Below are 26307 nucleotides of genomic sequence, written 5' to 3'. Positions count from 1 at the left end.
CACAGTTTAGGCAAGACATGGCAATGCTTTTGGTAAATAAGATACAATAAGATAATCTTTTATTAGTCCCGCAGTGGGAGAATTTACAGGATTACAGCCGCACAGTGGATTGTGCAAACAAGAGACATAGTAAAAAACAAGATCAAAACAAGTATTATAAATAAGTAAAAAAGTAATAAAACAGTAATGAAGTAAAAAATCCACAATAACTAAAATATTATATATACAGACAGAGTAATTGTTGTGTTGCAATATTATATATTCAGACAGAATCATTTTTGTATTGCACAGTGTATTTATATTTTTAGTGTTGTTAGTGTTGTGTGGTCTACTGGGGGCAGAGCTGATTGCAGCCTGACAGATATTGCACGTATTACCCTAAATTGACCTCGTAAGGCTGCATTTCCTCCCATGTAGTGGTCCACGCCTACAATGATTAGCTATTATATGAACTCTATTGAGACTGTATTTGAGTTAAGACTTTATAGATAAGTTGTGTGTGTTTGTCAAACAGATGATGAAGATGAAGTTTAAGCCTAGCAGGCAAATTTACGCTTGATTTATTCCATTCAACCTTGTTTTTACTGATCAGCAATCGTTGATATCATCCATGCACTTTGTATAGTGGGTTGAAAGTGTTTCGAAAATGGGTTCAATGGTCACACACACACAAGTATGCAAAATGGAAAACACACAAAAACCACATCAGGGCTGCCAAGTCAGTAAAAGTACACATTTTCTACATTAATCATAAAGTAGTCTTTATGACAGTGAGAGGAATTGATTTATCGGAACCTGCTGTCAAAATGAAAGCTGAAGCCTGGCCATGGAGTTAGTAGAGGTTAAGATGACTGTTATATTGTGCTCATGAATGCAAAACAAGGATCAGAAATGCTTAAAAGGCTTTAATTAGCCGCATGAAAAGGGAACGAAAACATGAAGAAGCACCAATGATTGACAGTCGGCCTGTCAAAGCACAAGTACACACACACACAGACGTTCCAAATCGGATATTTTGACTTCTTTACTTTTAGTACATACTGCAGCTGCCCTTACAAAGTACGTACCGTTGCATGTAGTATTTGGGACATACTACTGCATCATAACACTGCACCTTGAACTTTGACCCTCTTTCTCATATATCCACTACGCAGAGGATTTTGGTTCAGAATAGCCAGAAAAGTATGCTGGCTTTCATACTGCTAAATGTGACGAAGCAGGACATCCAGGTATTTTTGGCGCACTGTATGACACACGAGGTATTGAAAACATACTAAATCTGTTTTTTCTCCCTGGCTTACTAAATAGTATGGTAGTATGGGCATTGGAACACATACATAGATATACCTTGCTTGAAAGTTAGATCAATAGACTTTTTATAAATTTCTCTCTTTCACACATACACATTTTGACACACTGACCTACTTTCCCAGTAGGCGTGCACATATATCTAGTGCTCTCAGCTCGTGGGTCACAATACACACGCACGCACGCACGCACGCACACACATACCCACGCGCGCGCACACACACACACACACACACACACACACACACACACACGTAAGTAAATGAGTCAAAGCAAAGATAAAGCTGCTTTAATAAGAAAACGCAGGAGCGTGTATTCCCCCTGTTAATGTAGACATTGCCTATATTTCTCTGCATGCATGCTGGTGGTTAGAGATGCCGCCGAGCAGATCCATGTTTTCTCCTGCTCACGTGTACCGGCTGCTCGGCAGCGCCCGTCAAGCTGTGCGCCAAAGCCGTGAGGAGGGCTTATTATGGGAGCTGCTCCTGCTGTCTTATATCAGGAGCAGACAGCGTTTCTCCACCGATCTCCAGCCATGGCTCCAAGTGAACGCTGTCTCCTCCAACGGCAGGGCCTTTCTGGGAGGAAAGTGTAGTTTGTAAGCTGCTCATGTAAGTAACACGTGTTTTCATGCCGTTTGTTCTGTGTTTTATAATTGTATGAGTCTTGTGCTTATAAAGCGTCTAGATTTCAGTAAACGTGTACCTGATGCCACAGGTGGTGCGTTTCACTGTAGTTCAGCTCAGTTCAATGGTTGATAGGAATGATTTAAACACATGCAGTGCAGTTTGTATCTACAGTATTTATCATGCTCTTAACGAGCTGTCTGAAAGTACACAGTATCAACAAAATATGTTGTAAATTGTTATTTATAGGCTGAACCAACATATCTGTGAGCAGACTTTACAAGCAATTTACTGTTGAAACCCTGTATCTGGAGCCTCAGAACAGGTCTGGGAAGATACATAAAATGTAACTCTACTTAGAAGATAAATAAGCAAGGCCAGTGATGACAGAATTAAATCAGCTCACATTCAGATGAATACTGCAATGCTGTGGAAAATATGAGTCCCCAGTTATGAACCTAATGAGTGTGACATTCCACATTGGTGGTTCATGCGTAGAGATTACATCAAAATATCCTGGGACCCAGTGAAAGATTGTCTCCACGAGACAGCGGGAATTTCTGTAGAAAGGCTTCAGCATCACTTTGAATTTTTCCAAGTATTTTGACAAGTCTTTGAGGTGAGTTTGCTATTATTCAATATTCATCAGTATACAGTTTTACCATTCTTAGACGCCTCAGGTCTTATATCAGCAGAGGCAGTTTTCATGTTCATGCAGGCAAGCTTGCTATAAGTTATACTTTATTAATTCAGTAAACAATGGAAGAACACAAGCAGTGCACTTTGCATTTTCACTGAACTTAGTGGTAGATTTAGTATAAACTAACTGATAGAATTAGTAATTAATGTAATAAACTATTATTATTATTATTATTATTATAATTATTATTTTATCATTATTATTATTATGTATCATTGATTTAATAGAATTAATACCAGTCAGTGTGTTGAAAAAAATCTGGTAAAAGATTAAAATAGACATTTTCCGTAATGATACTGATTCAAATTGAACTGTTGTAAACTACCGACATGGTGTTAAAAACAAAGATTTTACAGAGATGGAGATGCTTATCCTTAAAACCCCTGTTGAAGAAATGACACGCATTGTTTATATGCTATTTGAAAATGTAACTTACCACTTGAGGTCTAGTTATTAAACAACTACAATATGTTATGTAGAGAGGGAGGGAGAAACTAACTTCATTTTAGGTGAAATTAACAAAACTTTTCCTGGTTTCAGCCACAACCTTAAAAAGAGTTAGATAATGCTGCGTCTGTCAGATCACAATACACTGATAGTTAGGTATAATATGCACTGATATGCTAATGTACGCGCTGTGCATTGATCCTTTACTGTTTGCATTTAAACGTTGAACAGTTCCTAATTTCATGATCCCATTGTGTGCTGATTTGTTTCAGAATGAAACGAGGAAGGTCAGGTCTCAAGTGCCAGCGCTTCCCCTCTCATGAGAGGAGGGCTCAAAGACAGAAGCGAGGGACGTCCAGCTTCGCCCTGACTTCAGCAGAGGACTGGGGTAACCTGCCCCACCTAGCCATCCTGCAGATCTTCCATCATCTGTCTCTTGTTGACCGGGCCAGGGCCTCGTCGGTGTGTCGCTGCTGGAATGACGTCTTTCACACCCCTGATCTGTGGAGGAGGTTTGAGTTTGAGCTTAATCAGCCGACCACGTCTTACCTGCGCTCCACACACCCTGACCTCATTCAGCAGATCATTAAGAAGCATGCCCAGCACCTGCAGTACGTCAGCTTCAAGGTAAGAGCCCTTCCCTGCTGTCACCCACTGCTCTCTCTCCTGTCACCTCCTCCTCCATTTTCACAACACAGCTGTCTTGAAAACAATATGTGGCCTCCTTAATCCAAACCATCTGCTGCAGAATTGATCATGACGCATCAACTGCCTAGGCATTAGTGGGCTTAACACACATTCAGGGCTGAGATTATTTGTGTAGTACACCTCCGTCTTTCCGTTCCTCATTTTTGTGTGCTTTCTTATTTTTACCTAAATGGTGACTCACTGCTGGTAAATCAGGTGGACAGCTGCACAGAATCTGCAGAGGCGGCCTGTGACATTCTCTCCCAGCTGGTGAACTGTACCATTAAGACCCTGGGGTTGATTTCCACAGCGCGGCCCAGCTTCATGGATGTATCTCAGGTAAGAGGCTGTCTGTGCTTCATACGCACATATCAACACTTCCACTGCTGCCTCCTTTGTTACATGCCAAGAGGTCGATTAGTCCCATCATGTCCTCCGTTTGTCACCTTGAAGTCTGCTATCATCTCCCTTATCCCTCATAGTTGCTGTACAGTGAAATGATGAAAAAAAGAATCCTGCACATTTATTTGGTGTAAGAAATTTTGGTTTAATCAGCATTGTTTGCCCCTCCTCAGGCTCACTTTGTGTCTGCACTGACAGTGGTGTTTGTCAACTCCAAGTCCCTGTCCTCTATCAAGATTGATGACACGCCAGTAGACGACCCGTCCCTGAAGGTGCTGGTTGCCAACAACAGCAACACCCTAAAGTTGCTTAAGATGAGCAGTTGTCCTCATGTCTCCCCAGCAGGTCACTGCACATTTTTTATAAATTATTTTGATTAGTCAGCAGAGTAGAGAGTGGGCCAGAAATGAGAAGAGAGAGCGAAAGGGGGAATGATGTGCAACAAATGTGTTGGCCCGGGCTTGAACTACAACTACATGGTCAGTGTATTTAATCCCTAGGCCACCAGGATGCTCCATGTTGCTTTACTTTGTGACTATCTCACAGGTAAAGATAGATGAAATTTCAATCTGGACCAAAGTGGTGGACTGAATCCCTAGAGCCACGCTGATTATTAGTTTGATTTGTTTTTTCTGTTCCCATTCAGATGTTTTTCTGACTTCTCTTTCTGTCCTCAGGTATAATGTGTGTAGCCGACCAGTGCCATGGACTCAGGGAGCTGGCGTTGAACTACCATCTCCTGAGTGACGAGCTCCTGCTGGCCCTCTCCTCTGAAAAACACGTCCATTTGGACCACCTGCGCATTGACGTGGTGAGCAAAAACCCCGGGCAGACACACTTTCACAGCATCAAGAGAAGCAGCTGGGAGGCCTTGGTCCGACACTCGCCCAAAGTCAACATCGTCATGTACTTCTTCCTCTGTGAGGATGAGTTTGAGCCTTTCTTCCTCGAGGAGACTCCCGTCACCCACCTGTACTTTGGTCGGACAGTTAGCAAAGAGATGCTGGGTCGCATCGGTCTGAACTGTCCTCGGCTGGTGGAGCTCGTGGTTTGCGCCAACGGCCTTGAGCCCCTGGACGAGGAGCTGATCCGCATTGCCGAACGCTGCAAAAGCCTGACTGCCATCGGGCTAGGCGAGTGTGAAGTGACCTGCAGTGGTTTTGTGGAGTTCGTAAAGATGTGCGGGGGCAGGCTGACTCAGCTGTCAATCATGGAGGAGGTGTTGATCCCAGACAGCAGCTACAACATGGAGCAGATCAACAGTGAGGTGTCCAAGCACCTGGGCCGCATGTGGTTCCCTGATATGATGCCCACCTGGTAGGCTGACGTGAAGCCAGAGCGGAGGGCTGCAGTGTGATAGGCTCTTTTTTGGCAGTAAGTCATCAGTGTTTATGGGTCATTTCTAAAGCTGTCACTTGTATTTCTACCTGCAGTAGGTTTGATGTAAGCCTGAAAATGTTTTCTCATTTAAAAACTGTCTGTCTATCTTGTGAGCTTTGTCTCTATACATAGACATTGTGATGTGAAATCTTGCATGGAGTAGGTTCTTTTATTCTGTGAAGGATGGTCTGAATTCACTCACTGCAACCTTTTAACCATCGAGCGTAAAGGATGTGGATCTGCCATCTGTTGGCTAATATTAAAAGCATATAAAAAGCATCACACTGAACAGCATTTTCCATATTATCATCAGTGTGTGTTGTTCAGGCCTTTTGTTGTGGTGAAATGTTATTCTTTTTACCTTATCGCTACATCCCTTTAAGTCTCAAATCGTCTCATCTACTCCTCCTTAAGTTAGTGATTTCCTACAGTTCCCAGGATACAGTTTGAGGCCGTGCTTGGTGCATCCAGCCGTTGTTAGAAAAAGGACTAACAATAGATACTAATGCAGCACAGGGAGAGCAGGAGTTTCCAGTTGAGGCAGAGCAAGAGTCACAGCTTCATGTAAAACACAAATGGATCTTTTGTATTCTTGTCTATTTGTGTTTGTGTCAGTGGAATTTAAAAATGAATCCTAAACTACAACATTTTAATTTGGTTTTCAGTTGTCAGTTAAAACATCTGAAATAATCTAAAGGCTTCAAATGGTGCTGTAACATATTGAACTCAGCTTCAGACATCTAAACCATTCATGCTACTATCCTTTTTTTTCACAGCTGAAATTGATTTTATTTTCCTTTCAAATTGTCATTTAAAGCCAGTGTTCTAAATGAAAAAAAAAAAAAAATCTAAATTGATAAACTCCATTCTTTCTGCACTAAATATATATCCATGTCATCTTCTAAACGTGCCCAGTAATTCTCGAAAATATACATCCAACATCCAACCAAACCATCCAACCAAACCAACAGTGAGTACTGACCACAACTTTTCCTTTAGGATTCAAATGAGCTCCAACAAGCACACCAACGTTATGGTACCATCACACTGACTATCAAATCCCGGGTATTATTATTTTGTGTTTTTTATTTTTCTGTGGGTCACAATTTTGGTGTTATAATAAATGTTGACTGTAAATATTCATGTGTTGAAGTAATGTATGTCAACGTAGAAAGTACGGGCTAAACAGGGCTACATATGAATGCATGGGAGTTTGAACTCACAGGACAGTATAGCTGTATCACCAGGCCTCTCTGCACCTTAGAGTCATTCGCTTAAATTGGGCTATTGTAGACACATTCCTAAAAATCTATATTTTTGTAGACCCTCTCCAATTCACCTCCCATGCAACGGGGTATGATATGAAGACCCTGAACTACAATTGGAATTGTGAAGGTGGGCTACACGATACACAATACAACCAAACCACATGCACTTTATTTTTTTTTAATTATAGATGGACATATCTGTTCATCTAGAAGCACAGGCTAAACAGATAAAGGTTTTCACACCAGATGTCTTTACTGTGTTCAAAATAGAGGCCTTTGTGCCAAACTCCTGTTGCATTTCCTTTAAGTTTTTGATTTCTGTGCAATTTATTTTGTGCAAAATAGTTCTGGTGCATTAAACACAATAGGCCCACAGTATCCAGTGCTACACTGTAACACAATACATTAAAACAGCTGTTAAAAAAGTCTTGTATTTACAAATGTGTCACATTTGTTCATGTATGTGATGCTTCATTGCAACTGCTATTTCTTTTATTTATGCTGTATTTAATTATCAATTAAAATATGTTTAATTAACTTGCATATTCTTGTGACTACAATATGATCAAGCTTTCTGACTTTGTCCCTTTTGACCTTTCTGCAGCTTTTAATTTTCATCACTAGAGAGCAGCAATGGTCTACGTAGAGGCAGTGGGACCTTATATAAGCAGAGCTGCTACTGTATAATGAAGTATACCAATGATAACTCAGCCCTTTTTACAAGTGGATTCGGCTTGTGCACACTCCATTTACATAAAAAAAGGCATCAGACTTTGTAGCTTAGAAGCCTTTTCTTCTGATTCTTCTGAATTTATCTTTTTGCTTGTTTGATCTAGATGCTGTATCTGAAATAAGATGACACACACATACTTGGGATAAACACAATTTGATTGTTCTTATGTGTATTTTCATAGCAAATTCTATAGATACAAAAATATGCACACAACCGTCACAGGCCCAGCCTATAAAAACATGAATTTTTCTAAACAGCCAGAATCTGTAAAGCACACACGTGTTCGCCTCAGTGACAGGATGCATTGTGACTGTTTAGGGTATCTAGGTGAGAGGAATATATTAAACAAGCTAAGCATTTTGTTCTGGAAAAGTGCCACGTTTTGGAGGGGTGGGTGGCATGACTAAGTGGGTTACCACTGTGCTCGGAAAACCCATCAGGAAAGTAACAGGCTTATTTGTTCACTATGGCAGCTTGTTATGAGGAGGGTAAGGAGGAGAGGGCCTACATACTTTTACTCACCCATCACCCCAATCGATGATTTGTCACAAGTCCAAGAAGAAGAGTATTTCCCCAAAAATGAAAACAAACTGGAATACATCCAATCATGAGGAATATTTATCATTTTCTGAATAAACAATTATCTTATTCCTTCAAGTTGCCAACGAGTCAGCTTCTCATGTGTGTACAGGCCTCTAATAGTTTTCTGTCAGTGTGAATTCATCCTCCATGACATCAGAGGGGGTGACAGACTGGGGATAAGTGTCCGCAAGGGTCTCCAGGGTGGGAGAGGGTGGGGTAGACAACCTGGAGCGTTTGACCTGGCTCGTGCTCCTGAAGCTCCTCCATTCCTTCATCCACTCGTCCCGCGTGAAGGGGTCCAGCCGGTCCAGATGCCTGGCTTGCACAAGCGGGGAGGGGGCGATAGAGTTCTTCAGCACATGAAACATGTACCTGGGGGAGAGAGTGTGGTGGTGAGAAAGTAGGCCAGTGAAAAATATGCGGCTCTTTGATGTAAATCAGAGCATTCCCTCTAAATATCAGCACTTTCAGACGCATCAGCAACCAGGAGGAAAGACCGAGCCGTGGTGCAGATTATTCCTGGACTTTACAATTAACATTATTTAATTACAAATCTGCCGAGACTGTTTATGCACCACAACAACCTTTAGCAGTTCACAAGTCAAACACAAACTCCAAAATAACACATACATAATATAATTATGAGTTGATTAGTTTTAAACAGGAGCGGAAGGAGGTCTACAACAGCAGTTTGAAGACAGTGCCTTGGGCTCTAGGTGTGAGGTGTTATGTTCTGTCTTTTTAAAGACTAAATAACTAATTGATTCAAAACAAAGAAGAATTAGTACCAGCCCTAGTTAGAGAGTGTCAACCTGTAAGATCCAGCGGGGCATCCGATGATAACCATATTTTCTTTATCATACGTTGTCTTATGAGGAAGAACAGTGAAGAGTTCAACATTCTCCTGCATAGCAGTGTAGAGTAGGCTGCTTTTTAACTCTTGCCTTTCCAAGTGCAATATGTGGTAGGAAATTTCCTGAAGTTTATATTTGTTTCTCATTTTAGTTCCTGTAGATGTCAGCGTGAAAATTGTTGACATTTCCCCTAATTTAAGTATACATATAACAGGAGATAAAAGTAGGAAAATGGGACAATTAAAAAAACAATCTGCTGCTTCAATGCTCTTCAAAGGTATGCAATAGAGCAAGGCAGAATGTATTCAAATAAGTACATTAAAAAAAGCGATTCAGTAACAATGACGAGGGCACATTAAATGACTAGTACCTGGGCATCAGAGCCACCACAGTGGTGATGATGCAGATAAGGTAAAACATGGGGTCGGCCATCTGGCTCTGGAGGATCCAGTATGGGTTGGACGGAGGGTTACAGGTGACACAGATGGCGCTGTAGGCAAGCGTCACAATGAAGTACAATGCCACACTGCCCAGCATGATTACCCAATGAACCACCGTCTGCAAGACAGATGCATAAAACACCAATCACATATTTTGATAACAACCCAATTTGTCTTTTTATGATTTTTTTTTTATTGCATTCACTGGATTAATGTAAATCATGTTTGAAATTAACATATTTTTGTTGTTGTTGTCATCGTATGAGTATAAAATGCAGACCAGACTGAAAGTATTTAATAATAAGAGTTTAGGTTCACAGGGAGTATATACCGTGATTATATCTAGAAATAGATATCCATCAGTTCAGCACTCACCCAGGCTTTGATCTCTATTGACAGATGCAACAGGATGGTAAATAAAGAAATTGTGTTCAAAGGAGTTCCAAAGGTAAAAATATCAATGTCTGAATCCTGGTAAGCCTGTCGGGGAGAAAATACATGTGGTCAAATTTTAGGCAAAAAGCACTGAGCCAGTAAAATAACTGGTAACTCAGAGGACGCACCATAACAGAACAGCAACTTTGCACAATATTTGATCGAAGACAGAGAATTCAAACCTTTCGCTTACCAAATATGGAATAAAGAAGCACACCAGACTCTGATAGAAGGCATCGAGCATGGAGATCCAGAAAGTTGAAAACGTGTATTTCTAAACAAGCACACACACACACACACACACACACACACACACACACACACACACACACACACACACACACACACACAATAATATATAATTAATATATAAAATTAGCAAAATATTTGATGCATTTTACTCATGACCCAACTCTATAAACACGTAGCTACTACTGTGACTGACCCCTGTACCCTGTCCAGTCCTGTACAGTTCAGGAACACCCAGCAGCATCTCTGCAGAAACATCTTTGTCCATAATCCCAAACATGATGGGCGGTACCGAGGTGAAGAAGAGGTTAAAGAAAATCATCAGCCAGTAGTCGATCATGGCAGTGCCAGAGAAACCGCAGAAGAACTGATACCAGAACAGCAGATTCACGTAGGCCTGGGAAGCACATGAAAGTGTAGATGATTACTTGAGAAATCCAGACAAGATGTTTATTCAGACAGCAGAGCGCTCCAACGTAGAGACGACACTCACCACGTTCTTATAGAAGAAGTAAATGATCATGTTGGCAAGTCGAGTGTAGCACCAGTGTCCGTGAACCAGGAGAAGTTTTTTCAGGTGTTTGAAGCGAGATATAGCGAAATCACTCGCCATGACCGCCTGCAGATGACATGGCGTTTTGGACAGTGAGAGCAGTAGAAGAAACAAATAACATCTTCAAAGCTAAAGACCTCAGTTCAGACCTGCATGCCCTCCTGACCGGATAGCCCGATGCCGATATCAGCTGCTTGGATCATGTTGACATCATTTGCACCATCACCTGAAACCAGAGAGTGAATATCAGTTCAACAACAGTAGTCTATGAAAGAAGAAAATGTATTAAAACCCACTGACTTGATTGGTCTTAATACATTAATACAAATAAAATGCAGGACGCCAATTTAAAGTCTGCCAGGAGTAAAAAAAAATCTGCATCAGTATATACAGTAAATTAATTTCATGGTTTAGTATGAATTTGTTTTTATTCAAGGTAAATGAGACTTTTTTGTCTAATGTCCAACAATACATTTCTCAAGAGGTTCAATGGCTCAAAGATGATAAGATCAAGAGTAGAAAACCTGAAAGAATTACCTTTCTATTTTTTTTTTTTACCTTTCTATAAACACTTATTGCATTCTCTCACAAAAACATTTATTTCCCATACAATGCTTTTTGCTTTCCTTCTCATAGGTCTTCTTCACAGCTTACATTGTGACTTGTCACAGTTGCAAAATCACAGGTTTTACTAATAACATTAACTAATTGTCCCAGCATGTACTGACAGTGTGACGATGAGCCAGCATGCACAATACCAGGAACCTAAAACTAAAGCAGCTAAATGGAATCCAGCCACCATTCACTGGAATATTTACACCTGTGCTTTTCCTAATGTGAGATGTCTAAATGTAAGTATAACAAAATCCCAGCAGTACACACTCATAATCAATTTATGGATTTTTTGCTGAAAATTCCCCAAGTTATATATATATATAACTACCCAAGTTATATTTGGAGTCCTCAAACAAAAACTTTGTTTTTCACTTTAATTTGATACTGTTTTATAGTTTATTGTTTCTTTTGTTTTACATTGAAGTGAGATTAAAAGTACCCTATTAATGCATTTGGATTTCTGTGAAAAGCTTAAGAAAATGCTCTTACCAACAGCAAGGGTCAAGACCTTAAGTTTCTCCCTGACCACCTTCACCACTCTGCTCTTCTGTGAGGGCGTGACTCTACAGCAGAGCACAGAGCGGCAGCGCTTTGCCAGGTCCACGAAGCGGTCCTGCAGGTCTGACGACAGAGCCATGGTCAGGCTGCGTCCGTCAATCACCAGAGAGATGTCTTGGGTTGTATCCACATTGCGAGGGTCCTCACTGTATCTCCTTACCTCTTCCAGTGAGCAGTCTAAGATGGATGTGCACTCGAGCTGCAAAACACCATTTGGCCATTTCTGATGCTGATCACATTGTTGTTTTCAGTATTATGAAATTTTACAAGCTAAAGCTGTTGAAACAATTAGTTGTGGAGAAATAACCGCCAACCATTTTGATAATCAATTGATTATTTAAGTCATTTTCCAATCAAAAATGCTAAATCGTGCCAGTTCGAGCATCTCAGATGTGAAGATTTTCTTTGCTTTTTTTGGTCTTATGAGATAGTAAACTAAATAAATTTGGTTTTGTACAGTTGCTTGGACAAAATAAATAATATGAAGATATCATCTTTGGTTAAACATGGGATGGGCATCTTTTTTTTAACAGTTTACACATTTCATAGACAAAACAATATATTGATCAAATAATCATCAAATTAATCCATTCTAAAAAAAGTATTGCTCATGGCAGGCCTATTACACATTTTTAATGAATTTGACTTAGCTACACACAAGGTAGTGTGGTGAGCTAAATAAAATACAAAGTAAAAGAGGATAAGTCTTAACTTGGGACATGTGACATCTCTTATAATCCATAAAAAGAAGACTCTCTATGCTGTTGAGTCATGTTCATGATGTCTGACTAGAAGCAATTATGAGACTGTGGTCCCATCAGACTCATCATTGTTGTCTGTAAATAACTCCAGCCTCTTAGCCAAAAGGAAAAGGGACATGATGAAAAAAAATTGGGTCACATCCTGTTTTTAGATCATCTATCTAATGCCGGTTAAATTTCATTAGGTGTGGTTGGGAGATGACTGTGGGAATGCACCCCTCAGGTGGTCATCGAGTTACAGTGGTAAACAAGAAAAAAAAAAGTTCATTACCAATATGAGCAAAGGGGTATTTCCCCTGGGGGTCGAAAATTAGACTTGTAATTAGATATGAAAGCAGTAGATATTGTATTGGGGGTATCTCCCTCCATTCATCATCAATGACTAGTCCCCTCTGAGAAGAGCGCAGCAGGGCCTTTGTTCCAGAAAGCTCCCCATGTATCCGTTAGAGCGGGCTGGTAATTTCAGTCTATTTGAGGCCAGGGATGATTAGGACATGGTCAGGTTGTTATGAAGGGGCTTTAATGACCTCAGAGAAGCAGGGCCCACACCTGACACCTTATCTTTCTCAGATGAAAATGTGAGCGTTTGACCTTTAGTTAAATGTAAAAGTAGTAGAAAAGGTTTGGCCACTTAAATTGGAGGGAGACGGACTCTCAGGTAAAACCTCCTGAACTTACTGCTTGGAAAATACGAGACTGAATGACCATCAAAAACAGCCAATGCTGCCCTAAGAAACACGCTGTATGTGTGTGATGTGTGAAATATAAATCACGAAAAAGGACAAAGTTCAAGAGGAGTTTGTGGTGCTTGTTAGCTTCTAACGCTCCAGGTCTTTACTATATTTACTTTTGATTTATTCATTTGAAAACTTCATGCGCTTCATATTGAGTGGCTCCAATATTCAGGCATACACGCAAGCAATACGTAATTTCATGTTTTGTATTAAAAAACCCCAACAACAAATAAATAAAGTAGTATTCTTACAGCCCTATTAAGCTGATATCATGATAATTCTTCTTGCCAGGTTTGCCCTCCCCCACCTTATTTCCATAATCACAAATCTATCACAGTACATAACACACCCCATTTTATATCTATTTATGCGAATGATATTTCACTTTATTTTGAAAAATCCTGCCACATTAATATCCGCTTTGATATTATTTGACAGGTCTGGTAAGATCTCCTGATAAGATTAACTAACTACCCCCAAGTAAAATTGGATGTTTCAGAGTATATGGTAAAGATCATTAAGAGATGCAAGTTTAGTCTATTATAGAGAATATCTACACCACTCAGTATAGTAAATATGAAGATACTGCAAATAGAGATTAGCTTAGTTTAGCATAAAGCTTGTAAACAGCTAACCCGGCTCTGTACAAAGGTAACAAAATTCACCTACAAGCACCTCTAAGGCTCATTAATGAATTGTATCGTGTTTGTCTAATGTGTAAAAATGAGGCTGACTATCTCTTGGACTGTTAACCTCCTGGAGTCTCTGCTTGTTGCCTGGCAACTACTAGTGGGCAGATTTTGTTACCAATGGACGGAGCCAGCAAACTGTTTCCCACTGGTTTCAGTCATCGCCACTGGTTTCAGCTAACCTAACTGGCTTATATTAAAAAAATGCCGCTTTAAATACGTTAACATTTTCACGTCATGTTTGATTTTCCAAAATAAATTCTAATTGTGGTATAAGAAGTGAATCACAGATGTTCCATCATGCATCACTTAATCAGTAAAGAAAAGCAGCTCTGAGTCAAACAGCCAACCCTCAGCAGCGGCCTCCTTACCTTGTTTTTGCAGCTCATGTTAATCACCAGGTCTTCCTCTTTCAGTAGCCTGCAGGCATAGCCGATGTTGACAGCTGTCTCCGGCTTGTCACCAGTCAGCATCCACACCTGGATCCCTGCCTCCCGCAGTGCCACGATGGTGTCTGGGACGCTCTCCTGAAGACGGTCCTCAATGCCCGTCGCCCCTGCAGGAGGACATATATCCAAAGTCAGGCATTATTCAAACACAGAGCTTATCACACAGATTCATAGTATGTTTTTTAAGTGTTTATCATGAATGGTGCGTGCTGGGCTGATGTATGTTACCGAGCAGGGAGAGGTCTGTCTCTAGCTGCACTGCAGTGTCCATAACAAGCTCCTCTCTGTTGTCAATAGCAGCCAGAGCTCTCTGTCTGTTCACTGACCAGCTTTCATACGCCTTGTCACTCACAATCTGCAGCACACGCAGAAAGAAGATGAACAGAGCTCATCTAGTATAAGAAAACAATGCTGGTAAATATCAACAAATCAGATGTGCACCTTCTTTGTAAAGCAAAGTGTACGTAGCCCGTCTTTAGCGTAGCAGTTGAGGTGATGCTGAGTACCTGCTGCTATATTCTTCTGCTTCCCACTGAGATGTTCTGAAAATAATATGACACATTAATTTATATGGTTTCATAGTGAATTATGAAATGACCCAGGATATCTCCGTATTGACTAATAAAGGTATCATTGAATAAATGTGTGTTAGTGTAGTTACACTAGTGTAGTGTACCGAGTAGCTCCATGATGGCGTAGTCTGCACCTTTAGTGTACAACACATTCTCTTTGGTGATTGGGTGTCGCACCAAAACAGACATTCTCTTCCTGTTGGAGTCAAAGTTCAAGGTGTCCAGCACCTCAAACACCAGATCCTCGCCAGATGGGAGCCTCACTGTCACACTGTCAGGGGTGCGGTCCAGCAGGGTGAAGCCATATGCCTTGGCTGCATACACCAGGGCTGCCTCATCTGGACTCTCTGCCTCATAGCTCAGATTATCTGAGGTCTTGTCGGACGGAGCATGGAGCGAACACATTTGGAGCCCATTGGTGTCTCCAGCCTCCCCTTTTTTTACAGGGGGGTTAAAATGGTCCTCCTCTACAACTGAGTCCTCTAATATGGTGCGATCTCTCTTGGGCTTGCGCCGCCAGGAGGTGAAAATATGGCGAAGAGAGACAGGCTCTGTCAAAGTATCCAGTGAGCTGTTTTCCTGACCAGAGCGCGGAAACCCACTAACCTGAAAAAGTGAAGCAAAGAAAACAGAAATTTGTATGTCATATAGTGTTTTTATGTCACCCTTTTGCCCAGACACCCATATGGTGATAACACAAAAACACTCTTAAAACCGTCTCATCCATTTCCACTTCGTTTCTTTTTGTACTTTTACCTTTAATTACAAACTCAAGGGAAAACCCACATATTTCTCCCATCTGCCAGACCTAAGAACAGCACAGTCAAGAGCAGCAAGCACTAAAATTAATAAAGACAACCCTGATTGCCCCTGCAAATCTCCCTTTACTATGTGGCTCAACTGGGGCTTTAAAGATGAAAGAAAATTAGCACTGACCACTGATGAACGAACAGAAACTTAAAGCTAAACAATTGAAGAGAACTTTCCAAATTAAACTAATTGTTTGAGGTTAATAAGAAGAATTTTAACTTAATTGTTGCGTGTGTTGCTGATTAAATTATGGAGATTTTGCTGCAGTACTGCAGCCACATGGCTGGGCACCAGGCTTAAAGATCTATTTTATATAATGAATGAGACAATTAATAGATTCTTCACAAAGTTTTCTAGTAGAAAAGTTTGCCATTTTTTAAAACAAGTTTGCATACTGGGATTTTCAAGAGAACAAATCATCTGTCCATCTCTCCTCTCCTGACTGTGCCTCCATCTCTACTTCCCATCCACAGTAAATGAAGCGCTCACCCTCTGTCTCTGAGCTGTTGCCATGGAAACCACCACCGTGTTGCAAATGGCGAGGCCCAGAAAGAAGTCCAGGTAAGGATCTGTCTTCCGGCTGCCGCGGCTGCTCCCTGCCCTGCTAATCTGCTGAAGCAGCTTCCTGTCTGGAATCACCTCAGTTTCCTGTTGGAGTAAAAGTTAATCAGTTTTTTAATTAAAAGCTCATGTTGATAAACTGTTTACTGCTGACATTCAGCTTTCACTGTTTAACATTTTTATCCAGTTTTGTTTGCTCACGTAGCTACAAGGAACTGTTGCAGGAAGGACACAAGGACTGAAGGAAGGGAGGACGTTTTCATTCATACAAACATTCTGCTCTATTAGAGACACAGCATGAGGAAAACCAAAGATGGGCTTTGTGCCGCCTTGCTGGAATAAACACAAGACTTTTTCTGTCTCAGCCTGTGTCTCCAGGCCTCTCTTTGCCCTGTGGACGAAAATAGACACAGAGCTACTGTACTGTATATCAAGACGACTATGACTAATCTATAGTGCACGTTTACAGTTTATGTGACATCAGTGGTCTGTGCCGAAAGGTGCCCAGCATGACCATATGTCCCGTCACAGACACAGGGGCAACTTTGAGCCAAAATGGATGTGCTTATCACTGACACCTAGCAGCTCGACCATCTGCGGCGGGGACAGGGACCATGAGGCCTTTTGACACAAGGATGGGTGAGATTTTGGTAAACAAATGACACATTGAGGTCTTTTGAGTGGGTATTTAGACATGGAAAATAATATTCTAAATCAGGTCACCAATTACAAGACCGATTCTAGATCTTAGAAACATACATGACATTTACATTTATGTATTGTTAATAATTACCCAATAAGACCACTTATCAAATTATAAGAAGCAGAAAATACTGATTATATAAATGTTGTATACTGATATAATGATGACCTAAATTGAATCCACCAAATAATACTATTACTTTTCAACATAATGATCATGTGATAGACCAGTATGTATCCTGCCCCTCGCACAATCCATGCTCCAGTTCCTCATCACTATGAGCAGGGTAACTACTTTGATAAATGGATGGGTGGATAAAGTTACATTTGCAGACAGATAAATGCATTCTTAATGCTGTTTTTATGGTAAGACATCATCATAAACTCAATAAGGTCATTATGATTAAATTCCCTTTACATAAAAGTGGTAAGACAAGACGTGTCCGTAGCCATCGCAGCTCCCTACATTAGGTTGATAGTGGGCCAGTTCACAATAAATGCTCATGTTTGATTTTGAGCCATTTATTTGTGCTACTCAGTCATGATTAGAACTGCACTAAGTACACTTGTTAATCAAGAAGAATGAGTCTAATTTGTGTGCCCCTCTGGGTGGCCTTGAGTCAACTACCTGACGACTACACCTCCTGCATGAGCAAAACAAAATGCTGATCACCATTTTCCCCATGATGGCTTCCTGTGACCCCGCAGTATAATATCAAGATGGACAAAAACCATAACTTGACCCCACTATGAATTAAATATCTGCCTTTTCTTCCTGACTAAGCAATCATCTTACCAGCGGACTGCTGAAGGCCACATCGCTCTGGGCATTTCCCTTGACCTTGCTCTTGAGTCGGTGATGTGGCGTGTCGTCAGGGTCGGTGCCCTCAGTATCCAGGGACCATCCAGTCTGTGGGGGTTGTGGCTGCTGGTTGAAGATGACCTCCTCCCCTGACTCTGGTTCAGCAAGGACAGCTAGGCGGATGGCTGCAAATCCCCAAAAAAACATGTTGATACATACATTATGTATTGTATTTTATATGGACTATATGTCAGGTCAAGTCATGTGCAAATGTGAAGCCTTCGACTACAATTTCAGTGTCAAAACACTCTAAACTCTATAGACATGGATTAGACAGCCCCACCCAGGTGGAATCAAAGGCCCCCAAAAATACTTCAATTAGCCCAAATAAATTAGGGAAGAGGGAACTCTACTCCAGGGTGAAAATTGTAATATTGAAAAGAATCCATGCTTGGATTCACACGTGCAAGACAGAGTTATCATAATTATAATAACTTTATTTATATAGCACCTTTAAATACAGAGTTTACAAAGTGCACAGACAAAGCAGCAACAGCAAGGCAATAAAACAAGAGTAACAAAAAGCAGATCAACATCATCATATCATGACACAGCACAACGGGAAATTAAGTTTCACATGCAGAGACAAACAGGAAGTGTATTCCAAGTGAACAGGTGACAAACTGCTCAGAATCACAACATATCATGTAGTCTCACTAAGTCTGAGCGCATCGTGCACTGGGACACCACAGAAAAACATTTATGTATAGACAAGATAACTATTCTTAAACTTGTACCACTAATAGCACAAAATGTATAGTTTGGCGAGGGGAAAGGGTGCTAATTCCACTTTCATGCTAAAAAGTTACAGAAAATCGAAGGCAAAATTCTCCAATGATCAAAATGAGCCAAAAAGTCAAAGCAATGAGTAGGCCTACTGCCTACTAGCCAATCACAGCACAGTAGGTCGGGACTTGGTTGAACGATGAAACTACCATGCCAGTGCTATCTTGCTATGTGCTGTGTTAGCAGTAGTCAAAGTGAGTGTAGTTCAGTAATACGTTTCTCAGATATCCTGTGATGAACTAAAGTGTTTCACAAGTAGAAAGAAGGTTCATCCAGACCTTTTTAAGCTAATGACCAAAGTAAAGATTAATTATCTGATGACTTCTGGGATAGTGCTATGTCGGATTATTGTTTGTTTTTTGTTCGAGTGTATATATAAATAAATAGGGACCTATGATGAGTGCTGCAACAGCTCTTTTGGTTAAATAAAATGTCTCAGTTTACCATTCTCTTTGTGTGGGTACTCAGTGCCCATGATGGAGCATCTGCGAAACACCATCTTGTTCTCAGTGAGGGTCCCCGTCTTGTCGCTGAAGATGTATTCAATCTGTCCGAGGTCCTCTGTGATGTTCAGGGCCTTACACTGCACGCGACTGTCTGTTTCATCATCGTGCAGATCGATGTCATTGGTGATGAAGTAGATCTGACCAATCTTTACCAACTCAATGGATATATAGAGAGAGATAGGAATCAGGACCTGCAAGTGAGGAGACGAGGGGAGGAGAGAGACAAAAAGGAAAGGAAAAAAGAGGAGAGGAGAGGAGAAAGTTGGAGTGGGGAGAATATTGAAATATAGACGAGAGAGACAGGAGAGAGCGAGAAAGTGAAAAAAAGAGGTCATGGGATGACAAGTGTTAAGTTGAGAGACAGACAGTGGAAAGAGAAGATATTAGAGGAAATGAGGAGAAAAGAGACAAAAAAGAAAATTAAGAAATTAAGAAAAACACACTAAATACTTTCTTTCGTACACACTGTCAGACTCCTCCACCTGCAGCAGGATGATCATGGTGAAGAACATGTAGAAGCCAGACAGACTGGGACTGTCCAGGTGACCGTTGCTGTCGGGGACAAGGTAAGGGGGCACACTGGGCAGCGCCTGCAGCCATAAGAAGTGACCTGCATGTGTGAGGACAGGGGAATTAATCACACAGACTGTCGCGCAGGGAGGAAGGCTATTTTTGGCACCACACCTTCCCCTGTCAACTCCCTTTTTTACTAGTATATTTTTGGGCCTATATTTTATTGGAAATCAAACATCTCTTCATCAATGTAAAATCATTAATCATGAACCACTATGTACAGTGATTTTATGGTTAACTTATGTAATTCATTACTGACCTACTGCTCCGACGAGACACATGCTGAGGAGGAGAATGACGCAGAAGATGACGTCTATGTTCAGCTTCCGCTCTAATTTGCTGCGCTTGTTTCTTGGCCTGCTGTTGTTGAGCATGGACTTGGTTTCATGGCCTTAAAGGTGGGATCAGAAGGTGTTGATTCAGTTACCAACAGGTTCTCCAAATGGTCAGTGAACACCAAGGGAAACTGATTGTTATATTTTAAAACATGCTTATTTTGAGGCAGCTAATGCAAGGACAAAAAACATGACACTCGGACATTGAGGTCATGTCCTCTGTAATGTTTCAGGAAATTTGAAGGTAAATTATTACACATCAAACACATGTTTTTTTTAAGAGTGACTGATATTATCAACCATGCCAACATGGATCTAGATATTGCAATGTCAGTCTGTCTATCATTTGGTTTGTCCACCCCTTTGATCCAGACTTAAATATCTAAACAGCTATTGGATGAATTGCCATGAAGCAACTTTGCACAGACATCTGTGGTCCCTAGAAGATGAATCCTACTGCCTTTGATGATCCTCTGACTTTTCCTTTGACAACAGCAAGTCAAACTTTTGTCCTATCAGCCATAAAACAGCTACTCAATGTATTGACACATTGTCCCAGATGGTGCATCATTGTATTAACTTTGGTGATCCTTCATATAGCATTATTATCAGGTCACAGTAATTGAGAAGTTGTCTAATAATTAAGTTCATGACCAAAAAACGTTATTTCGAACATTCCCATTAGCAACTATATTTCATGTTTAGTGCCATTTAGCAAATGTTAGCATGCTAACATGCCAAACTAAGATGAAGAATAAGTAATTACACTGTACCAGCTATATATGTTACCATGCTTGGGCTCTCAACATGTGGACGGCTCATGGCGGCTCACAGCTAACAGTGCTAACACTAGCAAACTAGTCAACAAAGCAAGGCTGCATGACAACACACACAGAGGAAGAGCGACTTCATTCTCTGCTTAGTTAGACATACTACACTTTATCTTTCACTTTATCACAACAAATAGTTCTTTGCTGATATGTTCAGAATGTTAAAGCTCCTTTAGCATTTAGCTTAAAACACTACTGTATCTTATAGGCCCTTTTCACAGCAGACACTTTGTCACGCAGGGTAAACACAAGTGTATGTGATATAATGAATAATGGTCCCTGTCTATTAGTGTGAGCCACAGCCAATCCAGTGATCCAGCATGCAAAATACCAGAGGCTTGGTCAACTTAAATGGATCAGGGCTATAATTATTATTAATTACACCTGTGCTTACCCTACAATGACATGTCGACATGGCTGCTGTGAAAAGGCCTTTTACAGCCTCACAGATCCGCAAACATTCACATTAGAATCAAAGGAAGTGTTCTGCACCATAATAACTAACCCTTGTAATGTAGGGCGACAGAATGTACAGTAAGTATAACTCGACATTTGCAAGGCTAAATATGCAAAAATACTTTGAATTAAAATGTTTTCCAGAGTTTGGTTGGCAGTGAGAAGAAGAAAGCTTTGGGTGGGGTTGTGATGGGGAAATCTGGAATCTTGGCCTTCTACAGTTCTGACTATGGCCCTGGACAAAAACACTAAAAGCTTAAGGTCAAAGCAGTGAAACAGCTGAAACAATGGAGAATATACCTGCATACACCACGAAGCCAACAGCGTGGTCCGTGTTTCTCATTTTGCAGCCTCGTAGCAGCAGACTCTCTATTCCAGCACCCACCTTGGCCTTATCAGGTTTCTCTCTGCAGCAGGAGAAAGTGAGAAACCTTCTTGTACTGTCAGATCTTGTTAGATATTCATTACTGCTTATATGTTACCCATTAGCAATTTCCCTCCTTTATGGCCATGGCTGGACACCATGGTAGACCAGCTGTTAGGAGCTGTGGTGCCTGAGGAAATCGATTATAGTCTATTACAGCCCCAATAATGCCTCTGGTGGCATCAGAAAGTGCAGCGAGTGGGTTGGAATTAGTTTTGCTCGGCTTCTCTGAAAGGCTTAAAGGCACTGTTTGGGGAATCCATGTGATCTGTGTAGTTGATACTCACACATAACACTTGAAATGATTGAGATTGTTGTCGGGCTTTTCACACACCACAACACTGTTAAAGCTTTCAGGTTCAAATTCAGGATCCTGGGAAATGAGAGGAGGTATAAAGTCAGTACAGTACAAATGTAAACTGTCATTACAGCCTTTGACACAATGATCCGCATTTACCGCAGATGTTCAGGAAATGTTACAGTTGTTGTGTTAAATGTCAGTCACAAGGAGGAGGAGAAAGGTGATGCAGCACAGAGGGAATGGCGATGGAAGACTGTGAGGAAACACAGCAGAGAAGTGAAACTCAGAAGTGGTATTCCTTACTGAGATGCAGAGGCCAGACATCGCCCTCCTCTGCTTCAGGTTGGTCTCTCCATCCAGGTTGGATGTCTCTATGTGACACACACCGTTGGGGTCTGATGTATGCAGGAGCAGCAGGTCTGCAGGGACGATCTCATTGCAAAACACCTTCACAAAATCACCCACTCGCACATCCTTCCAACTGCTCTCTGTGAACCTTTTATCCTTCCTGAAATCATACATGTCAGATACCAACAGTTATTACAGATGATTTCATAAAGATATACAGTCCCTGGGTGGCTTTTATATTGATTTTTATTCACATGTATTAACAATATTGGCACAGTGGGCGTATTTTGTCTATGTTTGTGCAATCAAATTAAATATTGACTCACTCCGTATGGATAAAATAATCACAGCAGCTGCTTAAGTTAGGGAATAAACAATACAACCAAATGAAAAATCAATGCTGTTGTTTTTGGAGAGCGTCCCAGGTGTGTTTATGTGCTTTGGAATAAGGAAACTTTCAGAGAAAGACAGTACACATTATGAGCCGAGGCTGTTCCCAGAGTTTGAGGATTTCCAAAGAGCCACATGCATTATGGTTTGAACCTGCACATCAAGCTGACTAACCACCAATGACAGAGAGCTGCAGGCATGCTGCCCTGCATGTAGGACCTGATCGGGTGGCTGCCACATGACACCACACCTCGCCTCAAACAATGCCAAGAGGGGGGGGGTGTTTATTTTTAGTATGTTGTGTTTAGATTATACTTACCAGATTGCACAAATATATTCTCTACAGTCAGAAAAGCTTTATGTACGTCTTCTGTATGTCAGACAGCCTAGTTAACAGTTTCCAGTTATGGGAACTTCATTTCTCAAAAGTGAATTGTCTATTGTCACATTGTACAGAGTACATTTCATTAAAGACATATTCAGAAAGTTTTTGTTTGACAGTGATCCTACACCTACATACTTTGACATTTTGGGAAATATGTATTTGTTTTTATTAAACTTCTCATCGAAGTCTCTGCCAGAAATAAACACATTTCCAATTGCCTTAAAGATCTCACATTGACAAATAATTATCATCAAATTTTGCTGCTTGTGAATTTGGCCACCCGATGTGTCTCTTTAAAAAGTAGTAATTTGTTAGGAAGACAAATCTCAAGAAATATAGTGACACTTAATATTTGGTTTGATAGTAGGTATGATATGAGTCACATTCATACAACATGTGCTGTAGATTAAATTAAAACTTATGACTCTTAAAGCACAGAAAGGAACAGTCTGTTAAGTGTGGTGACTGCATGTTCTGCAGAGAGCAGACGATAAAATTAGATATATTTAACAACACAATGACTTGTTAGGAGTCAATCAGCATGATTAATAGCTGAAGTGTTCGGTACGTTTGAGCGCAGCTGGATTGACAAGAGTTTGAGATGGAGACAAGATTGATAGAATGACCCCAAAGATAAGTCACTCATGCTCAAACAGACACACTTCACACCTCTTTGAAAACAACATGTGGATGAAGGGTGACAGGAAATGAAGACGTGCATCTGAGAAGGTCTGGTGAATTAGAGTTAAATCCCTCTCATCTGAAAGCCTTCCACGTGGACCTCAACATGCACTGCGGGGATGTGTGTTCCTCGAGCTGTCAGATGGATAAACTTCGCCCTGATAGAGAAAACGAGGAAGTGTGTGGAAGCCCTAAAATGTATTCCTGAGCTTCTTCTGGAAACATTTGTATGCTTCAAAGAAATCCCAGCCGATCGATTCTGTTCTAATCTTTACAAGCCCAAAAATGGAGCTTTAGCATCCCCACCCAGCGAGCAATAAGAGACCCACGAGAGCCCGCTCTCCATGACTCAACTGCTGTTTATCTGACTGCGTGAGGCAAAGATGACTAGCGTCCGCTAACAGGCCCAGAGGGACTGGTGCGTTCTCAGAAGTGTCCGAGATGCTACATCTGGGTCTGCACTTATAGGCCACCTGGACCCTATCACCACACACACACACACACACACACACACACACACACACACACACACACACACACACAGAAGATACAGGATTTTCCCCCCAGCTGAGGCTGCACTTCCCAACAATGGGAAATCTGAAAGCAAGCAAATGCTGGTTAATGATAAACCCTTCCATAGGTTGAATGTGTGAGGATTCATCATTGGAGTGGCCTCCAGTCTCACATCACATCCAGAGCAGTGAACGGTTTTGAAACGACTGTGTTCATCCTCATTTGTGAATTATTCATCCTTCACCAGTAATTCAAAAATAGATAACCGCTAACCGTACTGTCTTCGCTGACGCAACACCCAGATGAGGATTTCGTCAAATGTGCACAATGTGATGGTGAGAGATATATATTGTTGTGAGGCTCTTCAAAAGAGGAATAATCTCCCACACATTTTCCATTTCAAGTCAAAAATTCTCACGGGGTGCTGAAATGCAGAGGAGGTAAAACACACACAATCACAGAGATCTACACACTCTCACAGACAACATGCTGGATGATAAGAATTATTAGGCACTCGCTACATCATGCATGAACCGCACAACTGCGCTGTTTCTATATTCAGGACATGAATCAGTTACCTGCTGTAGATGAAGCACGGTGTGTTATTGAGCTTCCTGTCCGACTGGTACCTCCTGAAGTCCTCCCAGGCGTCCTTTAGGGCCGCCAGAGACAGGATGACACAGATGGGGATCAGAGCTACTTCTGGCTGAAAGGCATTCACTACGGGGACAAAGTTGAGAATAGCCAGGCCCACAAAGTAGATGTTAGCCAGACGGTGAAACTGCTCAAAGAGGTTCATGGGGATGAAGAGGAGGAGGGTGTATTTGGTGGTCTTGATGGCGTTGCCAGGGAAGTAGCGGTTGGGTTGCTTCGCCTTCCCCAAGCCCTCATAAGGCAGATTGGAAACCAAGTTGCGAAGGTCCTTCTCCCTTGTTCTCTGACCTCTCAGAGCATCTCTCACCCGGTCCAGGGGACTCTTCAACGTCATAACTGCTCCGTGTGTTTTTCTTTTCCTCTTCTTACCAACTTTTCCTCCCCATCTTCTCAATACTTTTAGCTCCTTCAAGGTAAAAGTACTCTCTACAGGCCCATCCTCTCCTTGAATGGGTCTGTGTGTGAGTGTGTGTGTGTGTGTGTGTGTGTGTGTGTGTGTGTGTGTGTGTGAGGTCTAACACCAGGTTGAAACAAATTACAGCACACCTAGTCCTCCTCTGAGTCCGCCCTTCGCACTGACAGGTGTGTTTGCATTCCTTGCACTGAAGGTGTTCAAGTCTCTCATAGAGGGGAAATAAAGTGACCGATTACAGTCACAAATTTAGCAGAGGGTGCTCCAGCTGATTTTAACTTTGTTGTCAATTCAAAGACTTGTTTTCAAGTCTTTGAAGTCATCCACACGCCAGCATTATGAATCAGTGACCTGCATAGTAAAGTAGTCTTTATTGCGATTAATACTTTACACATTGATGTTGTTCTTGAAAAAAAAACCAACAAACCAATAATAGGGTATGCACAGCTGACAATCTAATATTCCCAGAGCAGAAAATTGGTGCAGTGGGTCATAAGGAGATTTGAACTGACAACACAACACCGAGTAGAGCGCAACGAATGCTCGGGGCAAACATATATGAAGAGTCTGCAGAGTGTGAATGAACACAGCAGAGGGAACTTAAACACCCCATTCAGGAGTATACAGATGGAGAATACAGTCCATGGTGTTTAATGACGCTGAAAACCTCTTTATTGCTCTTAATAAGACTGAAGATAAGAATTAGAACGAGTCTTTATTGGTGCATGTAAGATAA

At 41.2% G+C, this 26307-nt stretch overlaps 2 protein-coding genes across 2 annotated transcripts; one reads left to right on the top strand and one right to left on the bottom strand.

Annotated features, from left to right (window-relative positions):
- The first annotated feature begins 1760 nt into the window (after positions 1-1760).
- On the top strand, positions 1761-7293 carry fbxl3l (F-box and leucine-rich repeat protein 3, like). The gene is made up of 5 exons (XM_068714595.1): positions 1761-1919; positions 3354-3708; positions 3985-4107; positions 4344-4515; positions 4848-7293. Exons 2-5 carry the CDS (start codon positions 3355-3357, stop codon positions 5489-5491), a joined length of 1293 nt encoding a protein of 430 aa, XP_068570696.1. The 5' UTR covers positions 1761-1919; position 3354; the 3' UTR covers positions 5492-7293.
- atp10b (ATPase phospholipid transporting 10B) lies at positions 7256-25663 on the bottom strand. Its single transcript, XM_068714591.1, has 21 exons — positions 25084-25663; positions 22492-22696; positions 22175-22260; positions 21764-21870; positions 20102-20233; positions 19752-19879; positions 19208-19460; positions 17912-18102; positions 16342-16500; positions 15147-15648; positions 14912-15012; positions 14699-14825; positions 14393-14577; positions 11769-12036; positions 10814-10890; positions 10605-10730; positions 10308-10508; positions 10056-10136; positions 9803-9907; positions 9358-9545; positions 7256-8505 (listed from the first exon to the last, which is right to left on the bottom strand). The coding sequence occupies exons 1-21, from the start codon at positions 25491-25493 to the stop codon at positions 8247-8249; spliced, it is 3891 nt and encodes a 1296-aa protein (XP_068570692.1). The 5' UTR covers positions 25494-25663; the 3' UTR covers positions 7256-8246.
- Positions 25664-26307: the final 644 nt, after the last annotated feature.

Source organism: Cebidichthys violaceus, unplaced genomic scaffold (genome assembly GCF_023349555.1).
Source record: "Cebidichthys violaceus isolate CVI_PGR_0920_01 unplaced genomic scaffold, fCebVio1.0.p SCAF_2, whole genome shotgun sequence".
Classification (NCBI taxonomy): domain Eukaryota; kingdom Metazoa; phylum Chordata; class Actinopteri; order Perciformes; family Stichaeidae; genus Cebidichthys; species Cebidichthys violaceus.
Note: the sequence above shows the minus strand (reverse complement) of the source record. Positions and strands in the feature narration are given on the sequence as shown.